This window comes from Lytechinus variegatus, chromosome 4 (genome assembly GCF_018143015.1).
Source record: "Lytechinus variegatus isolate NC3 chromosome 4, Lvar_3.0, whole genome shotgun sequence".
Taxonomy (NCBI): Eukaryota; Metazoa; Echinodermata; class Echinoidea; order Temnopleuroida; family Toxopneustidae; genus Lytechinus; species Lytechinus variegatus.
The window spans coordinates 18534012-18546512 of record NC_054743.1 but is presented as its reverse complement, the minus strand read 5'-3'; the positions used below and the strand labels follow the sequence as shown (position 1 = coordinate 18546512).

The following is a 12501-nucleotide window of genomic DNA, read 5'->3' as shown; positions in this document are numbered from 1 at the left end:
CTACTTTAGTTATCAGTGGACCAACTGTTCAGATTCTTTTAATCAATTGTTAACATTGAAATTTTCTGATTTTTAAAATTCTAATTTATTGAAATTTATTATTCTAGACACATTTATTTAAAAAGAAACAGAATAGTATGATCATGAATTACAAAAATTACTTGTATGTCAGATTATTGTGGTGATTGTATTATATGTGTTTTACAAGAAACAGTTTTTGTACTACCACATCTTTATATATGTAGCATGTTTAGAGTGTCATTGAGTATTACATAGTCACTATCTTGCCAGGTTAGAGTTTATCAGGGTAATAGGCTATCATCATGTGCCAAGAAGAATTATGGTGTATCATGGATGAGTATACTTCAGATTTGTTACTTCCTTGGCTGGAATTCAATTCAGCATCTTTTTTTGAAGTACTGGGATGAATTAAACAATCCTTTTGTCAAAAAGATAAATGTCGTTATGACCACAATTCTGAAGAAGACCTATTTTCTTAATATTTTTTTCTGTTTCCATTCAGAAATGTTTGTAAAGCCAGACAATGGCCCGTATTCTGAAGTCGGGTTTAACTTAAACTCAGGTTTAAAGTTGTGGTTTAAGTATGGGAAGCCATAAGTATCAAATTTGTATTAAGTTGTATGTTTCTTATGTTTACTGTGCTCTTTCCTGATTCATCGACGGTAAAGACAATCATCTATTTATACTTCCTACACAATTGTGAATGGTTTGACAGCCGAATGAGCTAAAGTATAATATCTCTACTGTTTAGTGATTATGTAACAATTGGCTGTCCATACTTAAACCACAACTTTAAACCTAAGTTTAGGTTAAACCCGACTTCAGAATATGGGCCATTATGTCTTTATTTCTTGATTCATGACAGACCTATAAAGAAAACATATAACATGTAGGCTACCACCCATCTGGCTTATTACATAATCTGCATTATCCATGGTCATGTGACATGAAGCACCATACCAGTTCCTCGTCACAGTTTTTCTCACGTCATATGATCATGAATTATCTTGGACCTCAATTATCACTATTTCAATTCACTTTCAGAACGGTGCACAAAATAGGCTAATGCACAGCTTTGGAGAACACATGAGTTGTATTATGTTGGCAGATTTGTTCCATTTGTAGTGTAGTTTTGCTTGTACATGCAATATTGTGGGTTGTGTATTTTTATATTCAGCTTGTTCATGCATTGTAAGTCCAAAGATTGTTAATCAGGTGAATAGAGTGTTGTCTATCAGTTTATTTTTGTTTTCCTGAATTATATTATTTGTTCCCTTTATTCAACTTCTTTTTTTTGTCATGCCTTGACTATATGCCCCATTTCAAGATATACCATACGATGATTACACAGAAATAGATGCTTATTTTGCTGTAGTCATCATTTCATGAACTACATCAGGATGAAATCATAGGAATAATTAATTTGTTGGGGGATGTTTGAATCCCACCTGGGCAGTGTTTCATCAACATTTCTGTCCGACATGTTGTCAGATCTGACATCTTTCCTTGATTTTGATTGGCTGATAAGCAATGTTACTATGGTAAATGTCGGATAAAATGGGACTTGTCGGATAAAACGTCTGACAGGTCCTTTCATGAAACGCTCCCCTGTCTCCGTAACACAAAGATTAGCGATCAATCGCTAAATGAAATGGCCTATCAAGATCATCCTTGCATGCGTATTTTGCTCCGTAGACTGACCAGGAACCTATCATAATTGTTCTTTCAAATAAACGATTAATTTATAATCTTTGTGTTTTGGAGCCCAGGTCTACCTGTGATATTTTTTTATTCACAGGCTGATTTCAAATCTATTGCTGTGGTATTTTTTGAGAAAAATGAATATCTTATTTCTTACATCTGTATGTCATAAAAAATTGCATTCAGTGATAATGATAGTGAAATCCTTGGTTTTGACTGTCACTACAGTATACGGTTAGTGATGGCAAGCTCCTTGAAATGATGTTTATCATGAAGAATATTGAAGTGATTTTCAAAAAAAACTGTTATAAGCTACTGTCGATTGTTGATCTGATTGGCTGAGGTATGTTGTGGATTAGTGGGCTTTTAACCGAAGGTCCTGTGTTCAAATCCCAGCACAGCAATAATGGCCTTTGGCAAGTCATATGTCTATGTTTGCCACTCTCCACCCAGGTGTAAATGAATACATTTACCAGAACATATGTGGTAGTACTTTGGCAGCTTGTATCACGGATATGGCATGGATAACAATGTCTAAGTGTAATGTCAAACGGCATCCAAACATAGCAGATGCAAGCACTCTACAATTGTCCATTCTTATTGTTATCAAAGTATTGTCATCAAAGGCCTTGTCCCACTGGCCGACAGACACAAAATGTATTCATAACAGATACAGCGGTTAATTTATGGGTGGCTCCATCCATTTTCATCCGCTCCAGACAATGGGCATAATAAGCGAGCAATGACATCACAACGGATGAATGCTCGATGGATATAGAGCGTCTGAAACACGTATGCAAAGAGTACACAACGGATACATAACGTTTTCCAATGGATTGCAATTTTTTTCTGTTTTACATTCTCTCTGCATCTGTATTAAGTACTGTGGGACCAAGTCATAAACACGCAACGTTTCATGAATCACTCACGAGAATACTTCTTTCTTGCAAAGAAGTCAAGAGTTATCATGGTTATACATGTTCATGGGTATATGTACTTGCCCACTTTAGGAAGAGTAGATATAAATACAATTACATGATATGTTTGTTATACATTTATATATTTATTGTAGAAAATACTTGTTGTTCACGATGTGAATAAACATAGTTCTATGTTAGAACATGTGTTGTTTTAGAATAGTTTGTGGTCTCTCAGTTTTGTGTTTACTTGGACATTATAGGACAAGTCCACCCCAATAATAAGTTCATATGAATAAAAAGAGAAAAATCGAACAAACATAACACTAAAAATTTCATCAAAATCGGATGTGAAATAAGAAAGTTGTGACATTTTGAAGTTTCGCTTAATTTCACAAAACACTTATATGCACATCCTGGTCAGTGTGCAAATGAGGAGACTGATGACATCATCCACTCACTATTTCTTTTGTATTTTATTAAATGAAATATAATGTTTTCTATTTTTCTCCTCATTGTCAAGTGAAACAAAGATTATTCCTTTTTGAACATTTGGAGTTAGCATTGTTTTAATATATGGTTTTGTCAAGTTGGTCCTTGCTGTCAAATCCTTAAAAATGAAATATTGTATAATTCAAACAATAAAAGCAAAAGAAATAGTGAGTGAGGGACATCATCGAAGGTCTCACTTGTATGTCACTTATACCATGGTCACATTGTTCTACGGCGGCCGTACGGCGAGTCGAAAACAGCCGTTTTATCAATTTTGATTCAAACCACCTATATGTAGTTGGACAAAAAATGTTAAAACGGCTGTTTTCGACTCGCCGAAAGGCCGCCGTAGAACAAATGTGACCATGGCATTAGTTGTGCATATAACTGTTTTGTGAAAAATAAGTAAAATTTTAAAATGTCAACTTTCTCATTTTACATCCGATTTTGATGAAATTTTCAGCATTATGCTAGATTGATTTTTCTCTATTTATTCAAATCAACATTTTTCTTGGGTGGACTTGACCTTTAAGTAAAATTGTGATGGAATTTTGAGGGAGTGTTTATCGAGTGGCTGAATACGAATATACATGTATTTGTATGATACATGTATATAATAATGCTGATTTGGGTGGTGGTGGTTGTAGTGGTGTTGATTTTTTTAAAACAAATTCACACCTAGTTTCCAATAATGCATATAGCATTTCCATTTATTTGAAAGCAGGATAAAAGAGCATTGTAGATTAAATGCCTTGCTCACGGGCATAGCTGCCGCGGCCGGGGATCGAACCGCGGAAGATCAGGGAGAAGACAATAATGATAATGATGCCTCCTCACTAATACACTTGTCATTATATAGATAATCATCAGTATCATACATGCTAGAACAATATACATGTACATGTAATTGCATGCAAATCTTATGACATTGTTTATCTCTCATCTATCAAGAATTTTTATATCTTTTAAGGGTCAATCAACTTCGGTGTACTTCAAACATTGGACTTTTAATTTCCTGTCAGGTTGAGTACTTCACAGCAATGTTTGGCATATTCTGGGTATGGCAGTGGATTTCGACGAGGGCTGGCCAGGTATTCCTTGATGCCAGGCTGCTGGGAGAAATGGTCAATAAAGGCCTACAGAATACAGATAAAAATCAGAGCGTTTTGATAAGAATGTAACACTTCCTAAAGCAGGGGATAAATTGTCTTAATGCAGAATTTTCAATATAAAAGAACAAATAACGTCATTAAAAAGTTTCTTTTGAAGCATCTATTGTAAGATATTTAAAATTAATTGAACATATTGAAGTGTACCGTAGCCTACATTTTATTTGAATTTTGAAGTGCATGTAATTTGGAATTATAATTTGAAGTTATGTATTGGTATTTTTAATGTATATTTTAGTTACCAGGTAATGATCTTTAAGGAAACAAAGGGCCCTTCTCGGGGGGGGGGGGCTATTTCCCCTAGTGGGGGATAAACTTTCTTTTTTTTTCTTGATTCAGTGATTTTCTTTGGGAGGCGTGTTGGCAAGACAATTATGGCATTATCGAGAAAAAAGGCTTACAAGCAAAAGAACCATGGTAGCAAAAGGAAGGTGTCAATCCGGATCCAGGAGCCAACGAGTGTTTTGTTACATTTTAAAGTAAAATGATTGTGTCCTCTAGGGGTGCCCCCACCAGCTACCGACCCACCTCTACCTCGATCAGTATATGGTTATCTGGGACCTGTTGCATACAACTTTTAACAAAAAAAATCTGGCAAATAAGCAAAACTCTGGCAAACAAAATTATGCCACTGACACATTGAAAAACTATGGCAAAAAATTATCAGAGTTTTTCGTTCATGCAACAGGCACCAGACTTGAAGAGTGTACTCACCGAGCATCGAGGAAAGTTCTCAAGTTCTGGTTTAAGTTTTGGATCTTCATGAAGATAGCAAAGAGCATCAAAAAACATGATATCAGCCATGGTCATCGAATCCCCAACTAGAAAGCCAGATGTACTCTCATCTAAAAGCTATATGATTGGAGTAAGTGACGAAATCGATAGAATTTATACATCTATGAGGAAAAAAATCACCACTTCCGTTAAAACTCGTCTCATGTTGCTTTGCATCCAGTTTCAAGGGGGCGTCAAATTTAATGATTAAAAATAGATTAAATATGCCATGAATAAAAAAAAATTGTCTTTCAATTTTAGCAACATTGGCTCTGAAATCCATATCAAATATGCCTTGGCCGAAATTTCCTCCCTCCTACATACATGTCTCTCCTATTACGTGCAAGTTTCTATCCATATATCCAGCTATGAAAATCAACTATAGGCCTACTTCCCAATAATGAAGCCCCTCACTGAATTCGCCTTTCTTCCTCTCCGATGTTCTCCCCTCCTCGCATCCCTCTTATTCTCTCATACTTTTTCTAAGTACCTTTTCAAAGACTGGTAGATACCGTTCTCTGGACCCCTTGACGCCCTTCTCACGTGCTTCATCAGCGGCTTCCTTTGATGTCATTATCTCGATAAACGTTGGTGACATCAGGTTTGGGAATGCCATGTCTTTTGCCCCCATCGACAGCATGTCTACTCTTTATAGCACAAAATTTACACACAAAACATAGCACTGATTATAGGGAATCATGTCTGAAATTTATAGACACATTCGATCTTCTTAACGAAAATTTATCAGTCATATAATAAACATTTCTTCCACAAATGATAATGAAATTGGATCTGCGGCGAAAGTTGTGCAACAAAAATAATTGTGTATGCACAACAAAAAACTATAACGTAACGTCTGGGTGTCAAAATGTATATTATTCTAAATCAGACTTTGATATAAATTTCCGTCTTTTAATTATTTAATTGGTTTTTCATCCTTACTTTGGCGGTCCTAGTTAGTTAAATGTGATAATAATCTGTGCATTTAGCGGAGCTTAAGTCCCAAGACATTAAACATTTTTCTACTTCCTCTCTGAACAGAGAACTGTAATACCTGGTTTTGTCTTCGTTTGTTTTTCCCTCAAAGTTTCCCTCCCGACATGCATATCTGAGAATGGCCTCACCACCGATCAAGCACTGGCCATCTACCTCAAGCAGCGGAACCTGCTTGAACATCAACTTTCCATCTAAAAAAAGGAATCGAAATGATACCATAGTTCACTTGAATTTACTTCCATCTGTGGTAACTTGCGATTTTGTTAACTACTATACTTTCACATAATAAATGTTTCTGTGATAGATAAATATGGATAAATAATCCTCAATTTTAATCGCAGCTTCTGTGGAATTCAAAAGATTAGGTTCCTATATAATACAAGGGATGAGAATATCTTTTTACATGATAAAATTGTAGTTCCAAAATGTTTCAGTGCATGGTTTCTATAGTAATTACTAACGAAACGAGAGTCTTAGTTTTAAATAATGAAACTGCATGTTTCCAGAACTAACAGACCCTCGCGACTTTGTATCTTGGTGGGTATATTCGATGTATGTCATGTTTAATTAAAATAAAGAAGAGCTAGGGGCCACTGAACTAGGGTGGGGTCTTCCCCCTCACCCACCTAGTTTTATTCACACTTTTTTTTCAATAAACACGTAAAAAAATACAATCTGATGGTTATTTTCTTTTCAGTGATCAGCTCCTCTCCCTCCTCCATTTTCCTTTGTTTTGGTATGTTTGTATTATCAAGTATTTTCTTGTCTACCTTGTTTTAACTGCAAAAACTGATCTCTTGATTCGAGGTAAACGTCTTCATACTGAAAACAAAACACATCCAGATCAAAAAGTGAAAACAATGATATGACATTCAAAGTGAGAGTATTGAGAAATTGCGAACAAACATAAAAATCGCGATGACTGCATTTTTAGTGTACTACTGGCAACTTTAAGCATTTTTATTTCCTTTATAATATGTGGGGGAAATGGGAGCTTGTGCAACTATTCCTTCCCGGGGGGAGGGCCACTTACATTGACGAGTGGATACCATGCGCGACCAAAAAAACACGTAAAAAGGATGTCCTTTTCACGATAGGGCACGTTACGTACGTAACGTGATAAGGGTGTCAAAAACACAAAAATAATGAAAAAAGGGTATCTATTTCGCAAGGAAAATTACGTGTTTAGGGTCCAATTTGCGGGGATGATAAAACAAAATTAAAATGTTTTATAAAGGATGTCCTTTTTGCCCCAACACTTCGTGTTTAGAGTCCGATTTGCGCGAGGTGTAGAAGGTGGGGTCGTACTAAACCAAATAAGGTAAAGCCGACGACCGAAGGACCCGTAACAATAAAACATTCCTGTACTTGTTTAGGGGTTCATTTCAGGGAATATTTGCCAAGAGTATCGTTTTGTTTCCAATAGGGTTTCACACGCCAATACTTGTTAAGGGGTGCATTTTCATAAGATGGAAATTACGTGTTTAGGGTGCTTTTCGAGATCCCGTGGTCGCGCATGGTATCCACTCGTGAATGGAAGTGCCCCCCCCCCCCCCGGGTATTCCTTTTCTTTTTTATTCAAAGTGCTTCCATTGCGCACTCCAACACTAGTGTCAGATGACAGATTGATTTATTTATTGGCCTCTAGCCCTTTCGTCTGCCTCGGATAATGAACGCACTCCCATAACAGTAACCACTCATTAAGGCCAAGTAAAAAATATATAGTAGTTGATCGTCCGGGTTTTTTGAGAGCGGTGATGAGGGAAGTCCTTGCTATTTGCTATCTTACTATTTTTTTTTAAGAACACGGATGCATTTTCTCGGTTCGATTTTTGACATCAGTGATGAGGGAGGTCCTTACTATTTACTATTTTTTTTGCTATTTTTTATTCAAATGATTGTCAGGCCATGTCAAGCTCGAATTATGTGATCGATGTATGCTCAATAGTAATAATAAATGATTAGAAATATATATATACATATTATTATATATGTATAAATATCTACGATTGATTGGAAATCTATGGAAAATAAAATCTATTGATGAATTATTACTGATGTATACTGGTACTGTATTGTTGTCAAACAGAATGTTCATGTCAAGTGAATAATTTAAACATTTTAATTTATGTAAGGGTAAAAAAATGCATTGGGGGGTCTTTTTTATTGTCATGGAGTCTTGTTCAATTTTCCAGAGCCAATCTCATTTGTAGCTCTGGGCATGGTTTCGCATCGCAGTTTTCGGGTGCTTGTAATTCGTTTACATAATGTTTAATACTACTGCTCAATTTTTATTCATTTTTAAAATTGATATTGAATATTAAATCCCTCATTGAATATTCGATGCATTGCCTTCTGACATTAGAAAACTCGAGAGAAAATTCAAAGCATTTCACACATTCACATGTCACGCCAGCACAGTCAATCACATCATCCAAGCACACATGCAGTTCTCCCAACAGAGTCACAAGCACACAATCACCGTAACACACATCTAAGTACAGGCGCTATCACTCACCAAAAAACCCAGCTGAAATACAAATTACGTCATTAGAATTGATTTATCTGCGCCATATTTCAAGAGCATGCGACGGATTAGTTCAGATTCAGTAAGCGGGGTCCCCGAAAATCCCGGGGGGCCACTTACATTGACGAGTGGATACCATGCGCGACCAAAAAAACACGTAAAAAGGATGTCCTTTTCACGATTGGGCACGTTACGTACGTAACGTGAAAAGGGTGTCAAAAACACAAAAATAATGAAAAAAGGGTATCTATTTCGCTAGGAAAATTACGTGTTTAGGGTCGAATTTGCGGGGATGATAAAACAAAATTAAAATGTTTTATAAAGGATGTCCTTTTTGCCCAAACACTACGTGTTTAGAGTCCTATTTGCGCGAGGTGTAGAAGGTGGGGTCGTACTAAACCAAATAAGGTAAAGCCCACGACCGAAGGACCCGTATAACAATAAAACATTCCTGTACTTGTTAAGGGGTTCATTTCAGGGAATATAGAGTATCGTTTTGTTTCCAAAACTTGTTTAGGGTAGGGTTTCACCCGCCAATACTTATTAAGGGGTGCATTTTCAGAATATGGAAATTACGTGTTTAGGGTGCTTTTCGAGACCCCATGGTCGCGCATGGTATCCACTCGTGAATGGAAGTGGCCCCCCTGGCCGAAAATGCACTAAAAATGAAGAAATCCGCGATCTTTTCAGAGTTAGCAAACTCTATTTCCTCGCTAATTTATGATGGTATCTTCAAAATCCAATAAAAAAACAAATCAGAATTTTTTTCTTTCTTGCAATTACGGCGATATCGGACTTTGCAATTGTTTTTGAAGTTGCGAGAGAGATCCCAGAGTAATCTTGTGAATTTTTTCGTTATTCAGCAGCCATAAAAATAGTTAATAACAAGAAAATTGATGCTGCAATTAAAAAGGGAAGATGGCGAGGACGAGAAACAACACAATTTTTTTTTTTTTTTTTTTTTTTTTAGAAAATAGTAAATAGCAAAAATTTTCATGCGGCGGCCAAAAGTGATGCGCGCGAGGACGATCAACTACTTTCTTATTTTACTTGGCCTAAATCTTTTCTTTCTTTCTTTTTTTTGCTTTTTTTTGTTACACCTGCTAACTTGCAAAAAGTGAAACCCATATACCGTTGTCTTCCAGATAAATAATAATAAGAATAAATAAATAAATAATAATAATAAATTTAGTCATGCATGACAACATGGGTATGATCATTGGCGGCGAAAGCCAAAAAAAAATAGGAGGGGTCCACCTGAAATTTTGTGATGGAGAGAGGTAACAAATTTGACAAGCAAAAAAAGGTTATCAACAAAAAGTTTAGCGGGGGACCGTACCGTACCCCACCTCAAATTTAGGGAGCCTGCCACCCCCCCCCCCCCCCCCCCGCTTCCGCCGCCTATGGGTATGATAGGTATCAGAGAGAAGCTTGGGGGTTTCTATTTTGGATTATGGTAGATTAATTTGAATTAGAAAAATAAGACATTTTACAACCCCCCCCCTCCTTGAAGATTGCAGTTTTGAGATTGAAGGGAAGACTGACAAGTTTCATATCCATTCAAAAATAAAACACAGAGTTAAGATGTCAAACAATCATGAATATGTAAAACTCTGTAAATTGCTTTGGTATTTGTTGTATATCTTGTTTCCCAATCCTGCCCCCATACTTACTTGGATTCCCGCTGCTGATAGAGCCAGTCGAATGGGTTCAGCTAACCCCCGACCTGCGAAATATGTTAGACGTGGTTTGCCTTCTGCCATCTTGAATCATGAATATTCCCCTCTGGCCTTTGGTCATTATACAGTGCGTATCAAAAAAATGTTTACACTTAGAAACACTCCTGTAAAATTATGCATTTGCAATATCCTGAAGATTTTTTCCACATTTTAACATTGATACAGATCCATTTAAGCAAATGACGATATAACTGTCGAAAAATATTTCTGCTTGAGTGAGCACCACTTAATTTTGTAATGTAGTGAAAAATGATTTGCGCAGAACTTTGAAATAATTATGCGAATAAAAGTAGACCTTCATCATGAAGAACACGTGTAATTTAGCTAGTAAAATTGATTTGAAGAAATCTTTTACCCTTTTTAACTGGTTTCCTTGCTCAAAACACTTCGAAGAGTGCATTGCGCCACCCCACACCCCACCACACCCCCCCCCCCCACACACACACACACACACCGAGACCATCGTGACGCTATTTGCTTTTAACATGAAATGGCTAAGGCTTGATTTTCATTTTGTTTATCATTGTCATGATTGTCAAGCTTTGGAAAAGTGTGGAGAAACAAGTATTAAATGAAAAATGAAACGTTAACTCACTTTAAATGATAAAAACTTTGTGGAAAAAATGCTGGAGATATCTGATATAAACTTTTGTTCAGATTCATGCAGTTATGTCCTCAGATCCAGCTGGCATAAAAAGGGTAAAGGGTTGTGCTTACTATGTGTTGAAATTTCAATTTGGGTGGCAAAATTGTTACAAAATGCTTGAATGTATCAGTTTTATTTCAATTGACTAAAAGTGCAAGGGATATGTATGAGAAATGTTTCGCAGGGTAAGTTTGATTTCGCCCTTTCCCTTTGACACAGCTTGAAAACGAGCATTTCTGCGCAAACAGATTTCTGCGAGCTTTACAAAAATGGACAGTGCTCACTCAGGTGTAACATTCTGTCAAAACTTTTACTTTCATTGGATAGATGAGACCCAAACCCAAGATTATATGTGAAAAAATACCCACATGTTGTATATTTTTTAATTCCCAGGTCTTTTTCAAAGTGTAAACTTTTTTTTGACACGCACTGTATATTACTATTACAATCAGTCAGGGAACACGATGAAGTTGTTAGACTTTGGAATTGTAAAGCATAAGAGACACATACTATTTGGCTTCGTTCTAGAGAATACAATACTAGTCAATATTCATTTTTAAAGGTCAAGTCCACCGAAGAAAAATGATGGTTTGAATGAATAAAGAAATATCAAACTAGCAAAACGCTAAAAATTTCATCAAAATCGGATGTAAAGTAAAAAGTTATGACATTTTAAAGTTTCGCTTATTTTTCACAAAACAGTTATATGCACATCTCAGTGATATGCAAATGAGCCAGTCGATGGTGTCCATCACTCACTATTTCTTTTGTTTTTTATTGTTTGAATTATACAATATTTCATTTTTTACAGATTTGACAAGAACTTGACTAAACCATATAGTATTAGAACAATGCTAATTCCACGTGTTCAGAACTTCAGAGAGGAATTAATCTTTGTTTCACTTGACAATGAGAAAAATTAGAATACTTCATATAATGAAATACAAAAGAAATAGTGAGTGGACGACATCAGTATTTTCATTAGCATACCGACCAGGATGTACATATAATTGTCCTGTGAAATTAAACGAAACTTTAAAATGCCATAACTTTCTTATTTTACATCCGATTTTTGATGAAATTTTCAGTTTTTATGCTTGTTGGATTTTTCTCTGTTTATTCAAATCAGCTTATGGTTGGGGTGGACTTGTCCTTTAACTGCCTTTTAATCCCTCTCCTCTTTCTCTCTCCATCCCACTCTCATATTTTCTCTTCCCTCATATCTCTCTCTTCTCCACTTCCCCTTCATTTCTCCTTCCCTTGCCACTCTCACATTTCCTTATTTTTTTTTCATTTTGATTACCCCCCCCCCCCCCCGGTAATCATGGTCTTTAAAGGGGAAGTTCGCCCTGAGGATTTTTTTATGTAAAAAGAGCAGAAAAAATGATTAAAAAATATTGGTGAAGGTTTGAGGAAAATGTGTTCAAGATTAAGAAAGTTATTAGAATTTTAAGTTCTGGATTTGTGACGTCATAAGCTTCCCCATATGTTACGTAATATAAAATGCATTAATTTAATT

General features: G+C 36.0%; 1 protein-coding gene across 2 annotated transcripts; it reads right to left on the bottom strand.

The window, feature by feature from the left end:
- Nucleotides 1-3883: 3883 nt before the first annotated feature.
- On the bottom strand, nt 3884-6860 carry LOC121413557 (glutathione S-transferase alpha-4-like). Of its 2 annotated transcripts, XM_041606415.1 has the most exons (5): nt 6841-6860; nt 6129-6261; nt 5565-5721; nt 5015-5152; nt 3884-4267 (listed from the first exon to the last, which is right to left on the bottom strand). In XM_041606415.1, the coding sequence occupies exons 2-5, from the start codon at nt 6248-6250 to the stop codon at nt 4139-4141; spliced, it is 546 nt and encodes a 181-aa protein (XP_041462349.1). In that variant the 5' UTR covers nt 6251-6261; nt 6841-6860; the 3' UTR covers nt 3884-4138. The 2 variants fall into 2 exon arrangements, with proteins under 2 accessions (XP_041462349.1, XP_041462348.1); XM_041606414.1 differs by lacking the exon at nt 6841-6860 and having other exon boundaries at nt 6129-6712.
- Between the last annotated feature and the right edge of the window lie 5641 nt (nt 6861-12501).